Consider the following 24,702-nt stretch of genomic DNA (forward strand, 5'->3'; position numbering starts at 1 on the left):
TCTCCTCTACCTGCGGATGTGCCTTCTAAATCGGATAAGGTGTTTGTCGCACCCCCTCATTCCTACGCAAGTGTGGCTAAGCCAGGAGCCGGTCTGGGGAAAATTGGTAGCCCGACGAAGCATGTCTCTGGTGTTCCTTTCATTCTCATCCCTGATGAAAGTGTTGCAGCAGCTAAAGAGGAGTTCAAGGACTATGTCTATGCCCAGTTCCATGGTCCTCCTCCGGAGATGGGTAGAATTATCGGTGTGGTGAATGCTCTATGGGCTCGCTCAGGCCCTCGCATCTTTGTTCACCGTATTGGACCTGGCACCTTTCTTCTTCGTGTCACCAATGCCAAGTCTCGTTCGATTCTGTTGAGTCGCAACCTTTGGAACATCGCCGGCCATCCAATGTTCGTTGCCTCTTGGTCTCCTGACTTTACCCCGGAGAAGCCTCCGCTTACCAAGGCTCAGGTAGTTGTGGAGTTTAGGGGAATCCCCTACTACTTATTCACTGATGAGAGTCTAGCCAGAATTGCTTCTGGTGTTGGCGATCCCAAAGCTCTTCACCCAGAGACTGCATGGAAGGAAACCTTTGAGGTTGCAAAGGTTGTAGTTGAGGTGGATTTGCTTGCGGAGTTGCCTTCCAAGCTTGTCTTGGGTTTCAGTGATGGGAGAGAGATCCGGATTGATGTCGCTTACCCGTGGCTCCCCGCAAAGTGTAGCTCGTGTGAAGAATTTGATCATTCAGCTTCCCGTGGCTCCCCACAGTTACTTTTGTGTATGGTTTTAATCTTCGGGAGGAAAGGATTGCGCTCTGGGAGGAGTTAGCCTACCTTCATGCTTCTACTCCTCTGGCGAGTAACCCTTGGGTAGTTATAGGGGATTTCAACCAGATTCTCCGCTCTGAGCATCACTCTGGCTTTCCCCACGAGCCGGTAGATGTCACGGGAGTTTGTCATTTTGAGCTCGCCCTCCAAGAAGCTAACCTCTTCGAAGCTCCGTCTAAGGGGCTTCCATTCACGTGGTGGAATCATAGAGAAGAAGATCCAATCTCTAAGCGCATTGATCATGCTCTGATCAATGAGCATTGGGGTAGGTCGTTCTCGAACGCTTATTCTGAATTCTTGGAGCCAGGTCAGTCTGATCATGCCCCTTGTTTATTCTCGGTTCCGACTCTACACAGAGTGGTAAACAAGTCTTTTAAGTTCTACAATCACATTGTGGACCATCCCGAGTATCTTGATATAATTGAGTCCGGGTGGTCAGCCAGTTCCATAATCGGGTCTGCTCAGTTTAAGTTAGTGCGTGCTTTGAAGCTTTTAAAGCCTAGCCTGCGCTTGCTTAACAAAACGCATTTTAGTGGGATCTCTCAAAGGGTGAAAGAGAAGGCAGAGGAAGTTGCAGCGATTTAGAGGCAGATTCTTGTGGCTCCTTCGGTTGATTTAGCAAGAGAGGAGAATTTAGTATCAGAGGCATGGCACATGCTCTTATCTGCAGAGGAAAAGTTCTACATGCAAAAATCTCGAATTCAGTGGTTGGCGCTCGGTGATAAGAATACCTCCTTCTTTCATAAGATGGTGATGCAGAGGAACTCCCAGAATCATATTCACTTCTTTCTGTATGCTGATGGAAGTAAAATTACATCCCCTGAGGAACTTAACAGGCACGTTGTAGACTACTTCAAGTCAGTGTTTGGTTCTACTGAGATGCCAGTATCACCTGCATCAATTGAGTTTCTGCAGGATTTGATTCCTTTTCGATGCTCTCAGCCTCAGACTGATGATCTGCTAAGGGAGGTGTCAAGTGAGGAGGTTAGGGACATCCTATTTTCTATGCCTCAGAATAAAAGCCCCGGGCCGGATGGTTTTCCGGTAGAATTTTACAAGCCTGCTTGGTCCACGGTTGGGGATGATCGAATCAGTGAAGTTCAGGAGTTTTTCCGCAATGGCCGTCTTCTCAAGGACATGAATACCACTGTCATATCTCTGATCCCTAAGACACTGGAAGCCTCTGCCCTCTCGGAGTTCAGGCCTATCAGCTGTTGTAATCTTGCTTATAAGATTATTTCTAAAATCTTGGCTAATAGACTCAAACCATTGCTCATGGAGTTTATCTCGTCCAATCAGGCTGCTTTTCTTAGTGGGAAGAGCTTGGGAGAGAATGTCCTATTAGCCTCTAAGCTTATCCGAAACTATGAGAAGGCTACTTGCCCAAATAGTTCTTTAGTCAAGGTGGATATAAGAAAGGCATTTGACACAGTTTGCTGGGACTTTGTTCTAAAGATCTTTGAAACTTTGCACTTTCCACCTCTTTTCAGAACTTGGATAAAGGAATGCATATCTACACCAAGGTTTTCGATTTCTATTAATGGTGAGCTCACGGGTTTCTTTGAAGGGAGGCAGGGTTTAAGGCAGGGAGATTGCATTTCTCCGTATCTTTTCATAATGGTCATGGAGGTGCTTTCTCGTATGCTAGATCAGGGTTTAGTGGAGGGCGTGTTTTCTGCACATCCGTTGTGTCTCTCCCCTCAACTAACTCACCTGGCATTTGCTGATGATCTCCTTGTTTTCTCTGATGGAGCTGACCAATCTCTGCTTGGGATTACTGGCATTCTTCAGGAGTTCCGTCAACTGTCAGGTTTGGATATGAACCCAGCGAAGTCAGAGCTCTTCTTAGGTGGTTTTGATTAGTTAGAAGCATCAGCGTTATCCAGTCTAATCGGTGTTAGACTTGGTCAGTTCCCAACACGTTACCTGGGTCTTCCTCTAAGCCCTACAAAGCTTACAATGGTGTCCTTACATCCTTTCTTGGAGAAGATAACAACCCATCTTCACTCGTGGACTGCGAAGTACCTCTCTTATGCTGGTAAGATACGGCTGATTGTTTCAGTTATCTATGGGAAGGTCACCTTTTGGAGTCAAGTGTTTGTCCTTCCCAAAGGTTTCTATAAGAAGGTTGATTCCCTGTGCTCTGCTTTTCTTTGGAAGAATGCCATGGATTTGGCCATAGGGGGGCGCGTTTCCTAGAAAGATATCTGCAAAACAAAGCAGGAAGGGGGTCTGGGTATTCGGTCGCTTGAGGACTTTGCCTGTTGTGTTCAGGTTGAAGCAAGTGTGGTATCTTTTCTCACGGTCAGGGTCTCTATGGGTTCGGTGGTTGGATCATAACATCTTTGGGCGGAGGAGCTATTGGCTTATGGATATCTCTCCTCGTCTCTCTTGGAATGTTAGGAAGCTGATTGAAATTAAACCCACTCTAAAGGAACTTCTTAGGTGTCAAGTCAGGAACGGGCTCAATGCTATGTTCTGGTATGACTCATGGACCAATCTAGGGCCCCTCATTGGTCTTTTTGGCCCTATGGGTCCTCGTGAGCTGCGTATCCGCCGGGAAGCTTCAGTCTATGAAGCTACGCGTGACGGGCCATGGTTCTTTCCAAGTGCTAGATCTTCCCAAGCTGAGCAACTCCAGATTTGCTTGTCTACTATCGTCCCTCCTTCCCCCGAAAGAGGTCAGGACTTCTTTCAATGGAGGCAACCATCAGGTACCTTCCCGAACACTTTCTCCACTCGTGGTACATGGCAACAAATACGAGAGAGAGCGCCGACCATGCCTTGGTACAAAGCTGTCTGGTTCAAGGAATCCGTTCCCCGGTTCTCCTTCATTCAGTGGCTCGCGATGCAAGGTAGGCTCACGACTAGAGATAGACTCAGGACATGGGGAATGAATGTCCCTTCATCCTGTGTCCTCTGTGAGTCGGGTCTGGACTCTCATGCTCACTTGTTCTTTGACTGTGAGTACTCAAAGGCTATATGGGTTGATCTCGCAGGGAGTATTTCGCCGAATCCTCCTTCTTCGCTTTTGGCGGCAACCGGTTGGGTGCTCACTGTTCAGTCGTCCCCACCTCTCTATGCCAGCAAAATTCTCAAGCTCCTCTTGCAAGTTGCAATTTACATGATCTGGAAGGAGCGGAATCACCGAATCTTCTCAGCTTCACAAACATCCGTCTCCGCTACCAGGATTCTCATTGACCGCACCATGCGCAATCGTCTCATTTACTTCTCGCCGGAGGATCCCTCTATTGACTCTCTACTTGGTTTTTATTTTGGTTGTATCTCTCGCCAGGTTTTAAATCTGGCTTAAGCTCAATATATTTTTTTCTTAAACTGTTCCATTGTTCTCTCTTTCTAGAGCTTGGCGTGTTTTTGGGTTTCCATTGTACAATGTAGACCTTTTTTTATTGGTATAAATTTAACATTAACCAAAAAAAAATCAATCAAGAATAATTGTAACGCCCGTGAACCAAAATTTGGGATTTAAGGTATGAGTGTCGATCGACAACAGTCGTAAGTGTTGCTCGATACCATAAGTGGTCGGGTCGTCCGGTTTGTTCTCTAATTGTTTTGCGGTTTAGCGTGGTTTGGAGGAACCCTAAGCCTTTCATATAAAAGGAGAACATTCTCTTCGTGTTAGGGGTTCCTCTCCCAACCGTTTCCTGCCCTTGAAGGAGAAGAGAGAGTTGTGGTTATCTCTCTTGGAAAGAGGGACAATGGAGATTGTTGGGGGTTGCACAGAAGAAGAAAAGAGGCTGAGATGTGTTGTTGAGACGTGGAGGAGAGAAGGGAAGCACCATTAGTTGTGTAGTGTTGTTCCTTGCCAAGATTCGTTCCTAATCTAAGGTAAGTAGATGTTATTGTAATCATCTAGAGGATTGAGATGGTTAATATGGATTTGTGATATGTGAGATGGACTGGAAGAATCAATGTGTTGTTTTCTATTCCTATTGTGTCTGTGAATACGTGTCTCTGTATATTTACGTAAACGTATTTGTCAAATGTCAATAGTTTTCTTTCTAATTGTAATTTTTTTACTAAACGGTCCATTTGCAACTTTTTTTGACATCTTTGATTAAATTCCCCAAAATAATGAAGAGAAAAATGTAATGAAGAGAGAGAGAGAAAATCTTTAACAAAAAAAAAAGTAATGAAGAGAAAAGCATACAAATCACATAATTATACACACAACTAATAAACACACACACACACTTAATTATACATTCCAATTGAGATACAACACAAACACTTTAAAACCATACAAATCACATAATTAAACCCAAACCCAAACTAAAATAGCCCCCAGAAGACATCATTACTCCACTTTAAAAACACGTAGAAACAACAGATTAGGGAGATATTTTTGTTTACAACAACAAATCAAAAGCAAATTAATCAAACCATTACGTATTCCCCAGTTTAACCCACCAAGAAAACGAAGTTAAACCAGGTCGTACCACACAAAATAAAACAAACCACCATAAAACCGAACCGGACCTGGAGGAAAAAAAGTAGCGTTCTGTTTTCAAAAACGAACAGAACCACTCAGCTTCCTCTTAGGGTGCCATGGTGGTGGCACTTTCTTAATTATGTCTTTAATCTTTATATATGTTTGTTGCTTTTAAGTGGATTCGTTGTTCTGGTCAGAGGTGTATCCACTTCCCGGAGGAGTAGTGGTGGATGAAGAAGAGCCACCACCACCACCTCGAGAGCTCCTCCCAAACGTTCCACCGGCTTTGACCGCAGCGGAAGCGATGGAACTTGCCAAGAAACCAAAGATCTCTCGCTTCACCTTTCCGCGGCGAGGCGGTAGCTCAACGGATCTCGCTGTGGAGTATTTGGTCGCTGGAGATTCCATGGGTGAATCTAACGGACAAGATTCTCTGCAAGTCAAACACATAAGTGTGTGTAAGAAACAAATCTAAAACATGAGTGTGTAATAATAAGAATCAAATCTACATGTAAAAATGAGAATTTAAAGAAAAAATGAAACTGAAATTTAATTAATAAAGCAGTGAGGGTTCTTTAATGACAGAAAGAAAGGTACAGATGGAGAAGGGCTTAGTCTTGCTTCTTGTTAAAGCAAAACACAATTAACGAAAAAAAAAATGGATTGCTGAAAGTTTTTTAGCTGAGAAGAGGAAGAAGAAAAAAGTAGAAAGATAAGAAGAGAGATGGAGATTAACTTATAGGCAAAGAGAAGAGTGAGGATATATCCAAAATCCAAATTAATTAAGATTAGGAGGAATTGGTCTTCTAATTAAAGAGAAATCTTATTCAATGAATGTGGTAAGGTTCGGTGTTTTTTCATTATGTATGGTGAGTCAATGGTTTTTTGAGGGTCTTTATATTATATAGTTCATGCATAAATGTTGTATAAAATTTTGTTTTTGTGCAAAAAAATATTGTATAAATAACTTGTACTTTTTGTCATGAATCAAGAATGCATTAAAAAAATTTATGAATACGTGTGTGCGAGAGTATTTTGGTTCATGCTAGAAGTCACATAGTATTTTGGTAAGTGACAATTAATAAAATTAAATTAAACAAAAAAGGAATCATCTATCATTATACCTTATTCTAAAAACGATTCCCAAACTCTAATAGAAACAAAAGAGAGTCTTCATCTGAAAAAAAACAATGTTAATTGATTTTTTTTTTTTTTTTAATGAATCAACGATACAGTTGGTGCAAACATAGTATATGGAAAATTCCAATAATAAACTCAAGAGCCTTGACAAATTAGTATAAGGGAGGATAAAGTTTCAAATGTTTTAAGATTAAGAACTTCAGTGTTATGAAACTGCATCACCAAAACTGCCAAGGGGAGTGTTTTTACAATATGAAGTGTTTTAGACTTTAGTTTAGCTTTTGTACTTTTCACACTTTAGGCTCTTTTTTTTTTCACAGTTTAGTTTAGATGGTTTCTAGATAAGATGAAGAGAGGAAAGGATTGAGCAAGTTCGGTCGTTGACTTTGGTTGAAGAAAACATTTATTTTGTTTTGTCTTCCTATTGGGGGAAAAATGATTTCAACACGTTTAGGTATAAAATTGTATTTATCTGGTATCATGTGACTATGCATGGGCTATTTGGGACATATTTTGATTTATTTGTTAATAACTTACCAAATTACATTACATAGATTTTAAAGTAAGATTAAGAACCAGATTTTCAATTCAACTTCCACAACCAATAACATTTTCTTTAGATTTTTAACATCCCAAAATTTGTTTTTTGCCTAAATATTCGAAATTTCAACAACGTTGTCGAATGAATTTTCTAGGAAATTCATTGCAGTTGTCGAGTATTACTCTCATTAAAACGAATCCATGAGATATGAGTGGACCAAAAACATTGTCAAAAACTTCATCCACCGTCCTTACTGAATTGTTATGACCCCATAAAACGTTATCTCAAACATTATTAGACGACCGTCCTTCCATTCGCCACTTGCTCAGATTTTATGTTACCTTAACTGTATACATTTTTATGTCCCTAAAATTACGATTAGTGAAATGGGGGATTATCTTTTTGTCTTATTAGACCTCAATGTATCTTACAACATGTATTCATGTTGTTATACACTTACACTTAACTTCATGGAGTATATATAGATCATAAACTAAATCTATGTAAAGAGACTTGAGAATAAACTTATTAGTCTCATATGGCTATAAGGATCTTAAACAAAGTTAAGCAAACTACTAGCCAGACGCTCTTAGTTACTAATATTTTCCATTATTAATTCCTGACAGTAAGCTCACCAAGCAAGCGCTATAGCTCACTCAACACCTAGTTCAATGGTCATGATACCTTAGCTTAGATTGATTGTGTTATCTCTTTCATTGTCTTGTGATTTAGTTCTAAGGTTTACGCGTTTTATTTTTTTATGTTTGGACTAAAAGACTCTATAAAGAGTATCTTATTTATTTTATACTCGACATCACACATCCATATACAAATGTTTAGCAAAGACCAATCTTTCACGTTATTTGTGGTTCTTCCACTTTTCCACTTTCTTTCTTTTATGTTAAGGAAAATCTTAAAAGTTAAAAAGCCCATAAAACAAATATAAAGTACTCAAAAAGCAAATTTAAACTAGATTATTAATTACACTGATTAGCTGGATCCAGTGTTAGGAAAAGGACTTGCTAGGTCCTGGGAACATTACTATAAGTTACAGAAATATTAATATAAAAAGTCTGCAACGACTTAAGTATTTGATGTTTGGTTTGTATCGTTGTTTTATGTTATTTGCTTTTCTTTGTCAACAATGATACCGACCGGGTGTTCATTAAATTTGGTGTAGGTTCGGTTTCATGAATTTGGTTCAGTTTGGTAACTAAAAATCATTTGGTTCAGTAATTTTGCCCAGCCCTAGGACTACGAAACTTAAATAAATTTTATTTCACATATAAACCTTATAAACTCAATAAAATACTTTAGGTGTAATTGGTGAGCATTAGAAAAACTGAGAAAAAAAAGTAATAATTAGAAGAAAAGGTCAATTTACTGTATAACCAAAATCAATAAACTAATTAAGAAATAAGATTATATTCAAATAAATTATAAGAATAGAAGGAGGAGTTGAAAAATTGCAATTTTGGTGTTTTGATGGTAGTGGAGGATAGTGGTGGTCGGAGGCCGACGACCGGAGAAGTGGTGACCGCTGGAGGTAGTCAGAACCATGCAGACATTATAGAAAAAGAAATCTTCGCCTGTGGCATCCAATTTTGGGAAAAAATTAAGGGCATATATTTATAATATTTATTACTCTTATAAAGTTTAGTTCTAATAAAAATTATATACTTTTACAAATTATATACGAAATGGGGCTTTATATGTTACAACATTGACAACTCAAATATATAGAGAATTTAGAATCCAAATATGGGCTCATCTACAATCTGGTTTTAAACATGAGTTTCTACCATGTTAAATAATTAATTAAAAAGAATCAGACAAACTAGTTAAATAGTAAAAATTACAAAACATTATTATTAATAGAAAGTTTGGTTAAGAACTATTTGTTTTAATTTGTTTCTTTGTTTCTTTATTTATTTTTATTATAATGATAATGGCGTTTATTTTGTAGACATTTTTGTTTTGGTTAAATCTAACCATTTTATTTTTCATCGCTTTTGGTATTTGTTAACCTTCGCACGACTCTAGAGGTAGTGGTGGTAGCCATAATCGGTGGCTGAAAGAGTTGATCGGAATTCGACAATCGGCGGTGAGTGATGGCTGGTGGTGGTAGGGGTTGTGGTGATAAGTCCATTAATACACAAAATATGAAAATACAGACTACAAAACATTTTAATGGTTAGAATGGTTATGAAATGAATTAAAGATTTTTTTGGTTATAGGTTCAAATTCTCCTAGAATAAATTGGGAAGAATAAAAAAATAAAAGAATTTTTATTTATTTGACAAGAATTACAACCCCTGGGCGTTCGGTGATTACCGGACAAACCGAACCGGACAACCCGAAAATTTTGGTTATCGGGACAAACCGAAGAGTAGTTGAATAACCGTTCGGCATAACTAATTGGGATAATCAGATTTCGGTTTAATTCGGATTGGTAATCGTTTAATTCAAGAGAGAAGAACATCAGTTCATCCTTGTTCTCTGATCTAATCTCGTTTTTTCTCCATCAGCAACTCATCTTCTTCTACTTCTAGATAGTTCTAACCTCTACAAATACTTCTTCTCAAATTTTGCGAACTACAACCTAGATTCTTCGAATTTGAAACGGTCAGTTCTTTAGTTCTTCTTTGTTTTCAATTTATTGTGTTCTTTAGTTGTTTTTTATTGTCAATTTGACGATTTCGATTTGTTAGTATTGAAACCTTAAAAATTTTGAATAAAAAAATTTAGGGTTTGGGTTCCAATTTTTTCCGAAATTTAGGGTTTATCTTCTTTTGTTGTCTTCGTAGTCAATTTCTATATTTCCTATTCTTTAGCAACCGATTAGGAATTCAAATTGAAACCGAAACCCTAAATTTTTGAATTCAAAAAATTTAGGGTTTCTGTTTCAATTTCATTTGGAAATTTAGTGCTTAACTTATGTCGTTGTTCTTCGTAGTCAATTAGTCTATCTCCGTTTTGTTACCATCTGATTAGGTGATTTAGGGTTTATGGTATATTTACTGTTGTCAATTAGTCTATCTCCTCTTGTATTGTTGATTGTTATTATGAGCTAATTAGAGCTGTAAAATCATTTGTAGATGACTGACGAAAACGACAAGGAGCCTACAGTTCAAGCCGGACAACAAGATGCAACTACGGATGTTGCAGAGAATGTTGCATCTGGAAAGAAGCGTCCAAGACCTGCATCTGGTACTGATAAGCCACCAAAACCAAGAAAGAAGTATGCTAAAAGAGCTCCGGTTTGGGAACATTTTCTGCAAAGGGAAGGAGAGAATGCTAAGAGCTATTGTAAGTATTGTGCAGCAGAGATAGCTTGTGATACTAAGGCAGTAGGGACTAGCCCGATGATAGGTCACATTAATAGATGCAAGCAGTACAAGGATTGGGTAGAAAAGGAAAAGCAGAAGGTTATCACTGGTGATAACAATGGGAATCTGAAGGATCATTAAATATGACCCGATGATGTTTAGAATATAAGTTAATGAGATGGTAGTAGTGAATGAGTTGCCACTCTCATTTGTCGAGTCAGAGGGATGGAAGCGGTTCTGCTTCAATGTGTTGCCACTGTACAACACATTCTCTAGAAGGACTAATATTAAAGACATTGTGGTGATGTATCTGCAAGAGAAGGCAGCTCTGAAGAACATGTTTAGTGTAGAGAAACAAAGGGTTTCTCTCACTACGGATATATGGACGTGTACTACCACATCATACAGCTACATGGTGATCACCGCTCACTGGATTAATTGTGAATGAGAATTGCAAAAGAGAATTCTGAGCTTTCAGGTCATCACTGATCACAAAGGAGACACCATTGATGGGCAGTTTATGGATTGCTTAGATGATTGGGGAATTCAGAAGGTCTTCACTGTGACAGTCGATAATGCGAAGAACAATGACAAGGCTTTGGATGCTTTTAAAGTTCAGTTAAGTCTGAGGAGAGGAAGCATTAGTTAAGGATGGTGATTACCTACATATGCGTTGTTGTGCACATATCCTCAATCTAATTGCCGGAGATGGTTTGAAGAAGGTAAATCATCATGTTGTTGTTGTTAGGAATGTTGTGAAGTATGTTCGGTCATCATTCACTAGGTTGAAGTCTTTCGCATTGCGGTGTGACACAGAGAAATTGTGTAGATGGAGTTTACCTCTCGACGTTTGCACACGCTGGAACTCAACGTATCTGATGTTGAGTTCTGCTTTGAAGTTGAGGAAGGCTTTTGAGAAGATGGAAGCTGAGGACAAGTTGTACTGTGATTATTTTGAGGAAGAGGATGAGAAAACAAAGGCTAAACGAGTTAGATCGCCGACTAATTCTACTTGGGAGGAAATTGCAAGGTTGGTCAAGTTTCTGAAAATCTTTTATAAGTGCACTTTGATATTCTCTGCTTCTAATTCGGTTAGTTCCACTGTCTGTTACAATGAGATTGTCGACATTCAGAGGAACCTGATGAGTAAGTGTACCAGTCTCGATGAGGAGATCAGAAAGCAAGCTCATGTTATGAGGGATAAGTTTGAGAAGTATTGGGATGGATTGGGAAACATGAATCCGCTAGTGATTGTGGCCAGTGTCTTTGACCCTCTAAACAAGATGAAGTTTGCTTCTCTCTGCTTTGACCAGTTGTATGGTAATGAGACAATAGAGTCTAGGCACCTAAATTCTAAAGTTTCAGATGTTATGAAGAAACTGTATGAGCATTACAGTTACAAGCTGAGCATACCAGAAGCCATCGAAGACACCCCAGATTCTCAGCCAGAGTCTACCGTCTTTGAGTTATCAAATGATGAAGATTGTGAGGGGATACTTGCAATATTTGACAAGGTGGTTGGATTGAAGACTTATGCAGATAACTACAATGAGTTACAACAATATCTAGCAGAGAAACCTGAGCCGAGAGTAGAGAATAAGTTGGGGATGCCTTATGATGTTCTCAATTGGTGGAGACGTAATAGCCCAAAGTATCCAGTCTTGTCAGAAATGGCTAGAGATATTCTAGCAATTCAAGCCTCATCGGTTGCTTCAGAATCAGCTTTTTGTACAAGTGGGAGGGTCTTTGATCCTTACTAAAGTTCTTTTACTCCTTACATGGTTGAAGTCTTGTTGTGCACCCAACAATGGTTAAAGAGTTCGTATAAAGGAGAAGCAGTTGTAGCAAACTTTGCCCAGATGTTGGAGGAAGTTGAATTCTTTGAGTCTCTTGGTAAGTTTAAGTTCTCTCGGTTTAGTTATCCTTTCAAATCTTTTGTTATCTATAAGTTTATTAATTTCTTGCATCTGTTTTTCTTGTGTAGATTCTCGGAATCCTACGGAAGCTATTCCATGATTCTTCATAGTATGACAGGTATGATAGTGGTTATGTCTAAATGTTCATATAAGCTTTGTTTTTGTTGTTGATTAACATTGTTTTTGTTATGATTTTCACATGTAGGAAGCTGTGTATTTTGTCCTTTTTGATGCGGAATGCAGCGTTAATAATGGATGGTATAGTACTGACTTAAAGCTGCTCTTTTGACTACTTTTTGATGTGAAGTAGCATGCTTTTGTTGATGGATTGGTTTTTTTTGATGTAATGCTAGCTTAAACAAGATAAAATGCTAGCTTAGCAACTTTTTTAATTGTCTGTAATGGTTTGTAATAGTTTGTACTAGTAGCTTAAAGTCTATAAATTCATTAACACAACTTTAAGCTACTAGTACATGAACTTAGCAGGTTGTGTTTTGATTTACTTCAAAAAATTTCTAATTCGAGTTAAATAAGCCGAATCAAATATTGTTTTCGGTTGCAAAATTTATTCAGGTAACCGACCCGATTAGCCCAAGTACCGTCTGAACCAAACCGTATTACAATTTAAGTTTAATTCGGTGAAATTTTAAAAAACCAAATAAAATAAAAAACGAACTCCGAGGGTGAAGAATTATAGTGACAGAGACATGATCCCAAAATTGTTTGTTCTTCATCTTTTCGCCAAAAAAATATATAATTATTTTTGATAGCCCAAAAACGGATCACGGATCATACAAAACGGGTCAGGCCTAGTACTTATCCCAGGCCCAAATTAGTAAGCCCAATAATAACTTCCAATTTGGCGGGGAATGAGAGAGAGAGGCTTCTTCCCTAATCTAATCTCCGTCGCCGGAGACGTTCAACAAAAATGGCGAACAAGCTCATCGGAGAAATGGGTCTTCACACCAAAATCTCAAACATCTTCGCCGCAAGAAACATCATCACCGCCAAGGTATTTTTTCCGAATCTGTCAGACAGATTACTAATTTCTTCTTAGGTTTTCAGATTTTTGTGTACAAACAAATGAGATTCTTTAAGGTTTATAATAATGAATCCATGAAATTATTTTGTGGTGGAGGTTTCAGGATGCGTTATCAATGCCAGAATTTGAGTTAATGGAGCTGCTTGATGTTGGAATGAAAGAGACAAAATCAGCAGTGGCACTCATCAGTGAAGCTACTTCTCCACCATGTCAATCAGTAAAGCTCTTTTTTTTTGTTTATTATTGTATATGATATGCTTTTGTCATTCTTTATAATCTAAAGTTCTTGTTTCACTTTGTTGTGTGTCGAAAGGCTCGATCCTTGCTGGAGAGAAAAGTTGAGAACGAGCACTTATCTGGTCATCTTCCTACCCATTTGAAAGGTTTGGATGAAACTTTATGCGGTGGGATACCTTTTGGTGTTCTTACTGAGTTAGTTGGTCCTCCTGGTATTGGTAAATCACAGGTTAGTTTCTGTTCTGAGATTGATGCTAGTGTTGAATTAGCATAGCATTGTTGTGTAGTTAAAGCTGAAAGCAGTTACATTGTGTTCTGTTTGATCATTGATGTATCTGTGAGATGCTCCTGTGTCGAGTTATCTTTTTCTCTACATTTTTTTGTTTTTGTGTGTTTGTGTATGGTAAAAGTTCTCTTTATTGTATTATGCAGTTTTGCATGAAACTTGCCTTATCAGCTTCGTTTCCAGCAGCTTATGGAGGATTAGATGGTCGTGTGGTTTACATAGATGTGGAGTCCAAGTTTAGTTCAAGAAGGTAAACTGACTTTTTTATTTTTTGCCACATTGCTTATTTTTTGTGTGCAAAAGATCCTCAGAGAATGTATGTATCCCTCAGGGTGATAGAAATGGGACTGGAAAGCTTTCCGGAAGTGTTTCACCTTAAAGGAATGGCACAAGAGGTTGCGGAACACCTTATCTGGTTTTGTTCTGTGTTTTATGTCTTTGGTAATAGTCTTGTCATATTCCATATTTGCTTGCAATAACCATTCTCAGTGCAGATGGCAGGAAGGATCCTTGTTTTGCGGCCAACATCTTTAGCTAACTTTACTGAAAGGTCCGTAAGATTTTCCTCATCATTTTGTTAGTCTAGGCTTATAGGAAATAGAAAGTGCATGACTGAAACGTTGTTAGTTTTACTAGGTAATAAGGGCTTGTCCTCAACTACAGTTGCTGGCTGAGGGGTTGAAACGTTTATTCAATAGGAGTTGAGAAATTCTGACTGTACAGCTAGGAGCTATTATCATGTGGCAGTATATCAAACTCTTTCTTTCTAATCGACAGTATACAAGAACTCAAGGATTCAATTCTTCAAAACCAAGTAAAGCTTCTAGTGATTGATAGTATGACAGCTCTTCTTTCAGGGTTAGTCTAATTTCTTTCTCCTGCTGATCAGTTTCAAGTCATTCTTGTTCCCTGGGTGACCTTAGTAACTGCAAGGTATTGACTTAAAGCTTTTGTTCTTTTGATCAACTGATTGATTTTCAGTGAAAACAAACAAGGAGCTCAGAGACAGCATCAGTTGGGTTGGCATATTTCTTTCTTAAAGTATGAACTGTAGTCTCGTGCTAGCTCAAAGCTTGAAAAATATTTTCACATCAGCACTTCTTCTGTAGATAAATTGACATTAAGTCTCACATTTCCAGATCGCTTGCTGAATTTTCTCGGATTCCTATAGTGGTGACTAATCAAGTTAGATCCCAAAACCGTGATGAAACTAGTCAGTATTCTTTTCAAGGTAAAGTAAACCGCAACTGAAGTATCTTTTTGATGTTTTGTTATCCGTGTTAATTCCCATCCGCCACAATCATATATTTTCTTTGCAACAGCTAAACTAAAAGATGGATTACAAGAACACACAAAGACATATGATTCTCACCTTGTTGCTGCATTGGGGATAAATTGGGCTCATGCTGTAACCATCCGGCTGGTTCTTGAATCCAAATCAGGCAAGGCTTCACACACTGTATGGAATGAAAAGTAAAGAACTTGTAAGGCCACAGTAACTACCAAGAATGTATGTTCATGTGATTGATTTCACGCATTGTGCAGGTCAGAGAATCATTAAGATTGCAAAATCTCCTATGTCACCTCCTTTAGCCTTCCCCTTCCATATAACATCAGCTGGGATTTCATTACTGAGCGACAAAGGTACTGAACTGAAAGGTCCAGGAATCAACACCATTCATGCTCGAGGTATAATAGTATTATGTCTTCATGTCTAATTCAGGATCACATTTCAGCATGAATCATCCAACTTGAGCCTATAAAGAGAATCTACTTAAACAAGTCATATGCCCTCTGATGCATTTGATTACATTTCGAGGCAGAGCCTATATTACAATATAAAGACTTAAACACTAAATATGATGAGAATGCAGGGCACAGCGACATGATTAATTTTCATGGGGAGTGCTCTTAGCGAAGCAAAAGCGTGTTAATACGAAAAATCAACGAGAAGCACCAACATGGACTCCCAACTGCTGCAAATAATCACAATAGTCATTAGTCCTCAATCCAACTTTATTAGGAAAGACTAATATATATATAGATATATATATATATATATAGGCTTCCATGGTACTGATGCATTCCAGAGGATGAATAGTGATTGAATCTTGTTAGATCTCTACACTATATAACTTTTGGTAAGATAGGCAGGCTTTGTGTATTTGTTTTTTGTTGGACCTATGTACCTAACGCACTGTTGCAATATGTAATGCGAATGAGATGGTATGTTCATATGAAGAAAAATGTTTATGTTTCTTTCTTGGCCTATCTTGTCAAAGTCAAAATTAGGTTTCTTTATTAGTGACAAGAAAAGACCTCTGATAAAGAGGACGTCAAGGTTTATCTTTTGATTAAATTAGTCCAATGGTCGAATCAAATTTTATTGGGAATCATCTTCTGAAAGAATGAATCATCAGATGTGTCATCTAGTCAGTACAAGTCTGGGAATCGGTGAAAGTAACCTAAATTTAAAATTTAATCTGCTCCATAACATCTCTAATTATTTAATTTAACAAGTAACTTATTTCGTTTTTATTTTATAAGTATCTTCATCTTTTGTTTTTTTTTTAAACGACTTGGGTTCCGACGACAAGCGAAAGGTTGTGTTTAGGCTGAGGTTTTGACAGTAGTGTGGTGTATACATTGTCACAGTATAGGATCGGGCAAGATTTAGAAAATATGGTGTCAAGATTTAACTTTTGTGATTACAATTTGTTAGGTTTGACGAATCTTTAAGACGGTGATTATGATATAAGTTGTTGGAGGTTAGGAATTTTAGTTTTCACTTTTCACGCTTTGGGGTTTAAATATGGAAATTTGTTAAATCGTAATAGTTTCAAAAAATTTCTAACGGAAAACGTAATGAAAATAGTAAAATAGTATCTAACGACATTTGTTTGGCATAATAGTTGTACCTAAATAAGTTTACCATAAAAAGAAAATGTGCTAACATAGTTTGGTCGATGTGAAACTAAGCTAACTCATTTAGTTGAATAAGTTCCTATCAACTGAAAGTTGAGAAAACTATTAATGATTTTGAATAGAAAATAAGAAGAAAAAAAAGTGGTCGTTTGAATTTGAACAAATTGGGCTATAGACCTTTTCACAAATGAATTAACTCTCTCTTTTCATTAATAGTAATGCCAGTCTCAAATGTCATATTCGGATTGGATCTTCATCAATAGGCCGAAGAGCTTTCAATGCTAATAAGTCCTCTGTGCACGTCAACTCGCAAAGTATATCAACATTATTAAGGTAGCTTGATGATAGGATATTAGGATTACAACGGATCTTTTTCTTTTAGTTTTGTCCAAACTAGGGATCACTAATATATGTATTTGTTTTAACCAAATTGGTGTGTCATCACTAATCAATAAACAATGTCAAATATATATATATATATATATATTTTTTTTTAATATATTGGAAACACCTCATGTCAACATCATATTTCTAGACAACTGTCGGGTTCTTCTCTTCTTAACAAACAAAAACAAATCCACAAGTGATAAAGAAAAAATCTGGTTCTAAAGAGTATGATATTTTACTTAAATCTGATAGTCATAAATTAATTCAAGGATGGCATCATATTCCATGCCCCATGATTTATTATATTAATCTTTCTTTTTTTATCGTTATTTTAGTTTAAGAAGTCACTAGAAAAATTCATGGGTACCCAATATACTAATTTTGATATGTTTTTTAATTGATGGCATCCACTGCATTTGGATTTGATGAAATTTTGTAATCTTATTTAATTTAGTATCTTACATATAATATTTGAAAGATCTACACAGATTTATATAATAGACGCTCGACGCTCGCGTAATTGCTTTTGGAGGCAATGAGTTGAGTTGATTATATATGTTTTGTGATGGTAACATATTTGGTGTGAACCAATAACTTATATGCCCTTTTCTAGACTCTCCCTTATCACTACGCCAAATTTGTTCTTTTTTTTTTATAAGTTTTCTTGTATATGTTTCCTGCAATTGGCACCGTTGAGTGCAGACGCTAATTCATCGGGCTTTCATATTGTTTAAAACAATGATAGTTTTCCATTATTGTTTTTGCTTCTAGATTTTGTACATTTCAGAACAAGGGTGAATTTTTAATCTAATATATGGTTTGTACGTATAGATATTGTGTAGTGTTCTAAGTTAAAAATTCAGGAGAACATTTTTTTGACCAAATCGGTCAAATCAAAAAGAAAAAAAAATTGTTTATTTTGCGTCTAAATTTGTAATTGTAAATTGCAAATACTACCGAAAAGTCAAATAATATTTGTTTATTTTGCATTTTTGTCCATTATATATTTACAGATGATCTTTATTTTAAATAAAACATTTTATTTCATTTAAACATATACTAAATTTAAACGAAAAAAATTCACGTTTTGAACAATCAAACCCTAAGATGTTCTATTGTGGCGTCTAACAAAAAAACGTCAATATCAAGAGACATTTTTATTTTATTTTCTGAATAATAAACTAATTAATTAGGATACAAAGAGATAATTATGTTTTACCTAGCTAGCTCGTTTCAGCAAATTGCATGTGAGTGCCTTCGTACACACTTTGGGTATTGTTTTGAAGATAAGCAAACTAAATATTATGATTACTTGAGTGATTTCAGAGCGATTAACTAAAGAAATGATTCAAAACGAATTTTTAGTGGGTGTGATTGGTGACGAAAACAAAGCGGTACAAGTGGTACAGTTTTGAATTTTTACCAATCACAAAAACTTAATTAATTATTTTATTAACAATTTTACTCTCAATTTTTTTGTACAGCTTTCATGTACAACTCTTTTTTACAGTTTTGCATTATTCCGTAAAAACTTACCACTTCAGCTTACAGCTTTTCCGTACAGTTTTAAATAAGTTACCAATAAGATCCAGTATTTTATATTTTTAAACTCATTTTTTGTCGTTACTCAGAGTAAATTAAGAAATAATACAAACGAATTATGTTTAGTTTGTTGTCATGTTCCTTATGATTATTATACAAGTCACAAGTCATGATGGTCGCTTGGCATGTTACGTAAAAACTTATGTAAAAAGAGGATGAATAGAGAGTTAATAATTTGATTTACATCTATCTGAAACCCTACTTTGTTTATGGTACTAACGTACGTATTCAATCTAACTCATGTAATGTATATTTAATTATACTCATAACAACTGTAAACTTTATAAATTATTCATATATCTTGGAAACAAAAGGCTGTCTATTTTTTTTTTTCTTGATGCAAAACAAAAATTAAAAAAAAAACTAAAAAAGGCTGTAACATGTAAGTAAACAAAGAAAGATAAGAGGAAAAAGAAGAATGAACGGTGAGGAAAGGACCACGTAAACCCATAGAGATTTGAAAACCTCGTACACTATTCTTGCCGACAAGAGATTCTCACCATTAATGGAAACACTGCTTTTGTACTTGGCTAAATTATTTTAAACAAAAATTACTTATTTTGTCCAATCTTTTGTATTCATTCATTCATGTTGGATGTTGTGCACTACAAGCCCTCCACATAATACCCTCCTCCTCCTAACTTATTTATATTCTACTCTCAAATGATATCATATCCATATGCTCTTACCTTTTTTTATTTATATTAATTTGCTTAATGGTCCCCTTGTTTCTTCGTTAGTTAAAAGATGATTTTGTACTTTGTTTTTATATATAAAATAGATTGATCTCTAGATGTTAACAATGTATTATAGTGTATATAATTTGTAAGGTCTCCACTATCTTTTTTTTTTCTTTTTCATTTTTTGTTTTGTTTGCACTTAGCTTGTCGTTACCTAAATCAATAATGATCCGTTATTAGAAAAGTTTTTTAAAAAATTGTCTACGTCAATTATATATCCTCTTTGGTAGTGAGATCTTATGAAAAAATTGTTTCATTTTCATAGGAAAAAAAAATAATACTAGGCTTCAAAGTGGTATTGATTCATTTCGACAACCATTCCAATTTTTAATACTCTCTCTCATTTTAATATATTTTACATAATTTTAAAAAATTATATTAAATTTATAATGCATTCTTTATGCAGTAATTAAATTAATGAGTAAAAAGAAAATTTACTATTTATAACTTTACCTAAAAATACAAACGATTTTTTTTTAGAGAAAAAATATATAGTGAAGTCGATTGTAAAAAAAAAGTTTCATTTTTACGAAAATATTATAAACTAATTTGTTTTTTATAAACTGCATGTTGATAGAAAACGTACAATTATAATTCATTTTCAATCAGTTCTTAGAAATTTTATATTTTTCGGCAACCTAAATTAAATTGCTAATTTTAACCATTTATTGTATCAGTCTGATTGGCAATTGAAGAAATAAATAAATCAACCTCCTACGCTTCAAATTTTGCTACCAGTCACATCAAATTTTCTTTTGTTCGGTGTGATTTTGATGTATGATTTTTGTTTTCGAAATGTGTCATATTAAAAAGGTCTTCGGAGAGAAAGAAAACAAAATTGGAAAGCAGATCAAAATATCGTCCGTTATATCATATACGTTGGCATATCCACTACGTGGCATAATATTATTGGGTGAATAAGATTTTTTACATTATCAGCAAAAAAAAAGATTTTAAACAATTTATTTTCTATTTATGAGAAAGAACACACACGTTGTTGGTTTACCTACCGGCTCTAGCAGGTAACGAGGAGAACCATTCATTATTGAGATTTGAGAGTAACCAAAATTGGAATAAATTACTTTTTCCATGTTTTATAAGTTTTTATATATTTATGTATCTTTTAAGGTTGAAGACTTTGGTTACCACTTACCATGATGGGAAAGGGCACAAAAGTATTTTCTTGTGACGACTAAGATGGCAAGACACATAGAGAAAGCATTTCTAAAATTCTTCATTCTAATCATTTTTATATTTTTTTTCACTTTTTTTATATATTTATATATTCCAACACTAACCTATGATTAACTTCCTCTCTTTTTTCTTTTCATGTCGACCAATTTTCATTATTGGAGGAATAGTGAAAATTTCTATTACTCTTTTCTAAGTTTTAAAGTTTTGGCAAACAGTATTTTTTTTTGGACGGTGTAACTAAACCATTTTCAAACATAGATCATAGTTTTAAATTAGAGTTAAACTAATAATTTTGAAATCCATCAAAAATTATTAAAAGTATTTGGTGATAATAAAATTTCTTTCATATTTTTCTTTTAATTTCGAAATCGTATGATTTTTAATACTCTTAATTAGATTTTAATATACGTATGTATAAACTCTTATAATATTCATCATGTCATGATTTTAACAGCTATATTTTTTTGTCGGTTAAAGATAACTAGAAAGATTACAATTTTTGAATTTAAATATAAAAGATATATTTTTGTAAAAAACAATTTAAATGCAAAAGATATAATCCCTCCGTTTTATATTACTTTTTATTCTAAATAATTTCACACATATTAAAAAAACATTTATTTTTTTTGTTTTACCCCTCATTAATACACTATCTTATTTGATATAAATAATTAATAAGCTAAAAGTTAGGGATAGAACTAAAAATTTGATCCATAAAGTTACATCATAAATACAAACAACAAGTAATAAAAAAATAAAAAATTAACTCTAGAATGACAAGTAAAAATAAACAGAGAGAATATTTTTATAAAAAAACAAAATTTCAAAAACATCTAATTTTTAAGAAAGTATTACATTTTTATGAGAGTAAAGCAATATATTTAGAAATTAAACAGCTTAAAACAAAAACTTAAGTTTTCTTAAACAAAAATGAGGTCAATAAAACTATATATGAAAGTACGACGTAGTACTCAAAGATAAATATTTTGGTCGTACCGTTTTTGAGGATACTAGCATCCTAAACAATGGGTACCTAAAATAGTAGTACTAAATTGTAATATATAACAATGGTTTGTTTTTAAGAATTAAAAAAAGGTGTATATATATATACACATTGAAGAAACAAACAATGTTGGGATGTGAATGGGATACATAATGATAGGAAATGTCAAAATCATGGGAGCCAACTAATTTGGGAGGATCTTTAGGGAAATTGTGTGGAAGAAGTGCGTGTCTACATTTTGGCTTTTCCCATGTAACGAAAAAAATCTACATCTTTGATTTCATTGGGAAAATGTATTTATGAGTTACACTAGTCACATATTTCAACCACCTACCTCATTTTTCTCATTATATTGGGTGTAATCAGTAGTTTTATATCACATGAATACATAATATACCATTTTTTTCTTTTTTTTGTCAAACATAATTGGAAAAAATGCAAATCTCAAAAATTAGAAACTTATGCATGTTTATTAGTATAGATACTACTAAAATATTTTTAGTTTTATGTATTGTTTTCTTTACTTGTTATTTTCTATGGTTTTTATTTATTTGTGTTGTTTCTCTCCCCTAAAATTTTTAAACCATTATATTATCAATCAAACTTGATCTTATTTTATTTTGGTAGATACTGCATATATAAAACGGGTGTATATACTATGAAATTTACAATATATGCTCTTTGTTTTGTCAAAAAATATCTATATTTCTTCATTTCTTATATTTTAACGTTATTTATTATTTACTGCAAAACTCATAATTGTTTTCCACTTATATAAAATAGAATAAAAATTCAATAAGTTGCTAATTTTGAAACATTATTCAATCAAAAATTTCCTAGGAAACCCATAACTTAAAAGGATATATTTCATTGGTAATTTTTAATAGATTGATGACAGTTTTTTTTCCTTGTTCTAAATTGTTGACAAAAAATATAAAAATAGGACATGTAACTTAGTGGTTTGTTAAGTGTGGTTGATGTGTCATTATCCAAATTTGAACTCGCATATTACATTCGTTGAATTCGAGCTGCGCAGCAGTCACTTTGTATTTCAAGTTTTGGCACCATTAAGAGAGTAGCTCATTCATTGGATTAGCCAACTAAAGATCAGGATCACTAATGTAGAAAAGTACAATAAAAATTAGGTGTTGTTACAGTGATTATTTGTTTCCCTAAAAACAATAATCATCTAAGGACATCTCCAACCCTATTGTATTTTATAGTCAAAACTCTATTATACAGCAACATTTGCTCCAACCATACTCTATATTTTATTTTAAAATAGAAAAAATAATAGAATTACTCTATATATAGAGCAATTCTATTCTCATCTCTATTTTTTACACTGATTAATCTATATAAAGAGCAATTCTATTCTCATCTCTATTTTTTACACTAACTCTATTTTAGAGTTGAAAATAGAGTAATACATTGAAGGAAAACAATGCTCTATTTTAAAGAAAAAAATAAAAATATATATTGGAGGTGGTCTAATGACCAAGTTGCAACCCATTAACATTTGTTTTCAGCAACTCCATCCAAAAAGATTATATTACCAAAAGGATCCAATCGAAATAAACTAACAACTTGCAAAATAAATCAATATTATTCCTCTTCAAAACTATTTATGTTAAGCGATAAAACATTTAACTACGCCACTTGCATACATATTTCCCTGTCGGCAACACGGCAAGGTGTCCCTGCTGTCTACATTGCTTTGCTTTTATAACCGATCTCTCAGATATTTTAATGATACAAACAAGTAAACAAACTAGCTTGAGCATACAACTATCCTTGGCATGCACATTAATTTTAGTTAGAAAAATCACAAAACGATACAATTTTATAGTTTGTAACTTTGTAACAGTTGATAATTTACTTTATTAAATTAATCTTATTTAAGTTCTTTATGGCTTTTGAGTGGTTTCTTCAACTATGCTTGTTAACATATGACTATTAAACTCTCATTTGCAATCAAGGCAGATAGCAAGTAATAAACATAAGTGATTATGTTCAATCAGTTTTTAATACTTTTTCTAACATCAAATTTTAATGGTAACACAATTCATTATAGATTCTAGAACTAATTAGAAATCATACATTTAGGAAACCTAGTGGTGAAGAAACTATAAAGCACTTTTTGTCCGAGTAGTGTGGCCACTCTATCTAGTGCCATGAAACCGGAACGGCATGTGATTATCCATCGGATAATACAGGCCATTGTGTTCAAATATCCATACATTATGTCTAAATAACCAAAAATAAAACTATAAGAAATAGTTTAAGCGATTCACTTAGATTAAAATACACGTGATACGGTGATAGAGCAACGTACACCATTCTTTTTTTAATCAAACAACTCACAAAACGGAAAAGGTTGCTCCAACGTCGGAGATGTTACAAAAGTGACCGCAAAAAATGGAAAAATACTAATCCGTTAATTTGCTTTGAACTATAGAGAAATATTTAATCTAAACAATTAATTATTCTTTTTGCATTCGTTCAAGTTTGAGATCCGTATTATTATTTTTTTTATAAAAATATGTAGTTTATATAATAAATTCTTACAGAAAAGAGCACTTATCCTTAAGTTAATATACACAGCAACCAGTGTTTGTCGAAATGAAATTAAAAGCCATAGGAAAAAAATGAGAGAGAGAGAGAGAGAGAGAGAGAGAGAGAGAGAGAGAGAGAGAGAGAGAGAGAGAGAGAGAGAGAGAGAGAGAGAAAGAAACAAAACACAAGTTGGTAAAAACGAGAGTCTCACGTGTTACTCATGCTTGTATGAAAATTAGGGATAATCTGGATAATGTGAAGAAGCTTAATGCTTTTTTATAAGATTAGCGTTAAGACAATATATACTCTTTTATCTTTTGAGTCAATCCCAGCCGTTGGATCATCTAACCCACCTTGTTGACCAATGCGATCGAGCCGTTAGTACAATGCCGTCCAAGAGAGAGAGCGAGAGAGAGCTTTACAATCGTATGTTTTAAGATGGTATTCTTTTAAACCTATACCCTCAATATCTACATCTCATTTCTCAATCTTGATATGTGGTTAATGGGGGTAATACTCTTAATTTGGTTTAGTGGTACCAA

The 24,702-nt window shown here is 34.8% G+C and overlaps 3 protein-coding genes across 7 annotated transcripts; 2 read left to right on the forward strand and 1 right to left on the reverse strand.

Moving 5' to 3' along the window:
- The first annotated feature begins 1,556 nt into the window (after positions 1-1,556).
- On the forward strand, positions 1,557-4,122 carry LOC147925180 (uncharacterized). Its single transcript, XM_087492515.1, has 3 exons — positions 1,557-2,619; positions 2,721-2,847; positions 3,084-4,122. The coding sequence occupies exons 1-3, from the start codon at positions 1,557-1,559 to the stop codon at positions 4,120-4,122; spliced, it is 2,229 nt and encodes a 742-aa protein (XP_087348641.1).
- Positions 4,123-4,943: 821 nt separating this feature from the next.
- On the reverse strand, positions 4,944-6,110 carry LOC104750037 (uncharacterized). 2 transcript variants are annotated; one of them, XM_019237959.2, is made up of 2 exons: positions 5,999-6,110; positions 4,944-5,695 (listed from the first exon to the last, which is right to left on the reverse strand). In XM_019237959.2, exon 2 carries the CDS (start codon positions 5,668-5,670, stop codon positions 5,434-5,436), a length of 237 nt encoding a protein of 78 aa, XP_019093504.1. In that variant the 5' UTR covers positions 5,671-5,695; positions 5,999-6,110; the 3' UTR covers positions 4,944-5,433. The 2 variants fall into 2 exon arrangements, with proteins under 2 accessions (XP_019093504.1, XP_019093503.1); XM_019237958.2 differs by lacking the exon at positions 5,999-6,110 and adding an exon at positions 5,860-5,987.
- A 6,957-nt stretch (positions 6,111-13,067) lies between these two features.
- On the forward strand, positions 13,068-16,012 carry LOC104750038 (DNA repair protein RAD51 homolog 2). Of its 4 annotated transcripts, none has more exons than XR_015583699.1 (12): positions 13,068-13,200; positions 13,334-13,447; positions 13,544-13,696; positions 13,900-14,003; positions 14,085-14,148; positions 14,248-14,303; positions 14,390-14,611; positions 14,735-14,794; positions 14,893-14,984; positions 15,076-15,195; positions 15,299-15,442; positions 15,628-16,012. XR_015583699.1 is itself a non-coding variant. In XM_010471764.3 (12 exons), exons 1-12 carry the CDS (start codon positions 13,117-13,119, stop codon positions 15,666-15,668), a joined length of 1,113 nt encoding a protein of 370 aa, XP_010470066.2. In that variant the 5' UTR covers positions 13,068-13,116; the 3' UTR covers positions 15,669-16,012. The 4 variants fall into 4 exon arrangements, 3 of the variants coding, with proteins under 3 accessions (XP_010470066.2, XP_010470067.2, XP_087346444.1); XM_010471764.3 differs by having other exon boundaries at positions 14,531-14,611; XM_010471765.3 differs by having other exon boundaries at positions 13,069-13,200; positions 13,327-13,447; positions 14,531-14,611.
- Positions 16,013-24,702: the final 8,690 nt, after the last annotated feature.

This window comes from Camelina sativa, chromosome 16, assembly GCF_030686135.1.
Source record: "Camelina sativa cultivar CO46 ecotype springtype chromosome 16, ASM3068613v1".
Lineage (NCBI taxonomy): Eukaryota > Viridiplantae > Streptophyta > Magnoliopsida > Brassicales > Brassicaceae > Camelina > Camelina sativa.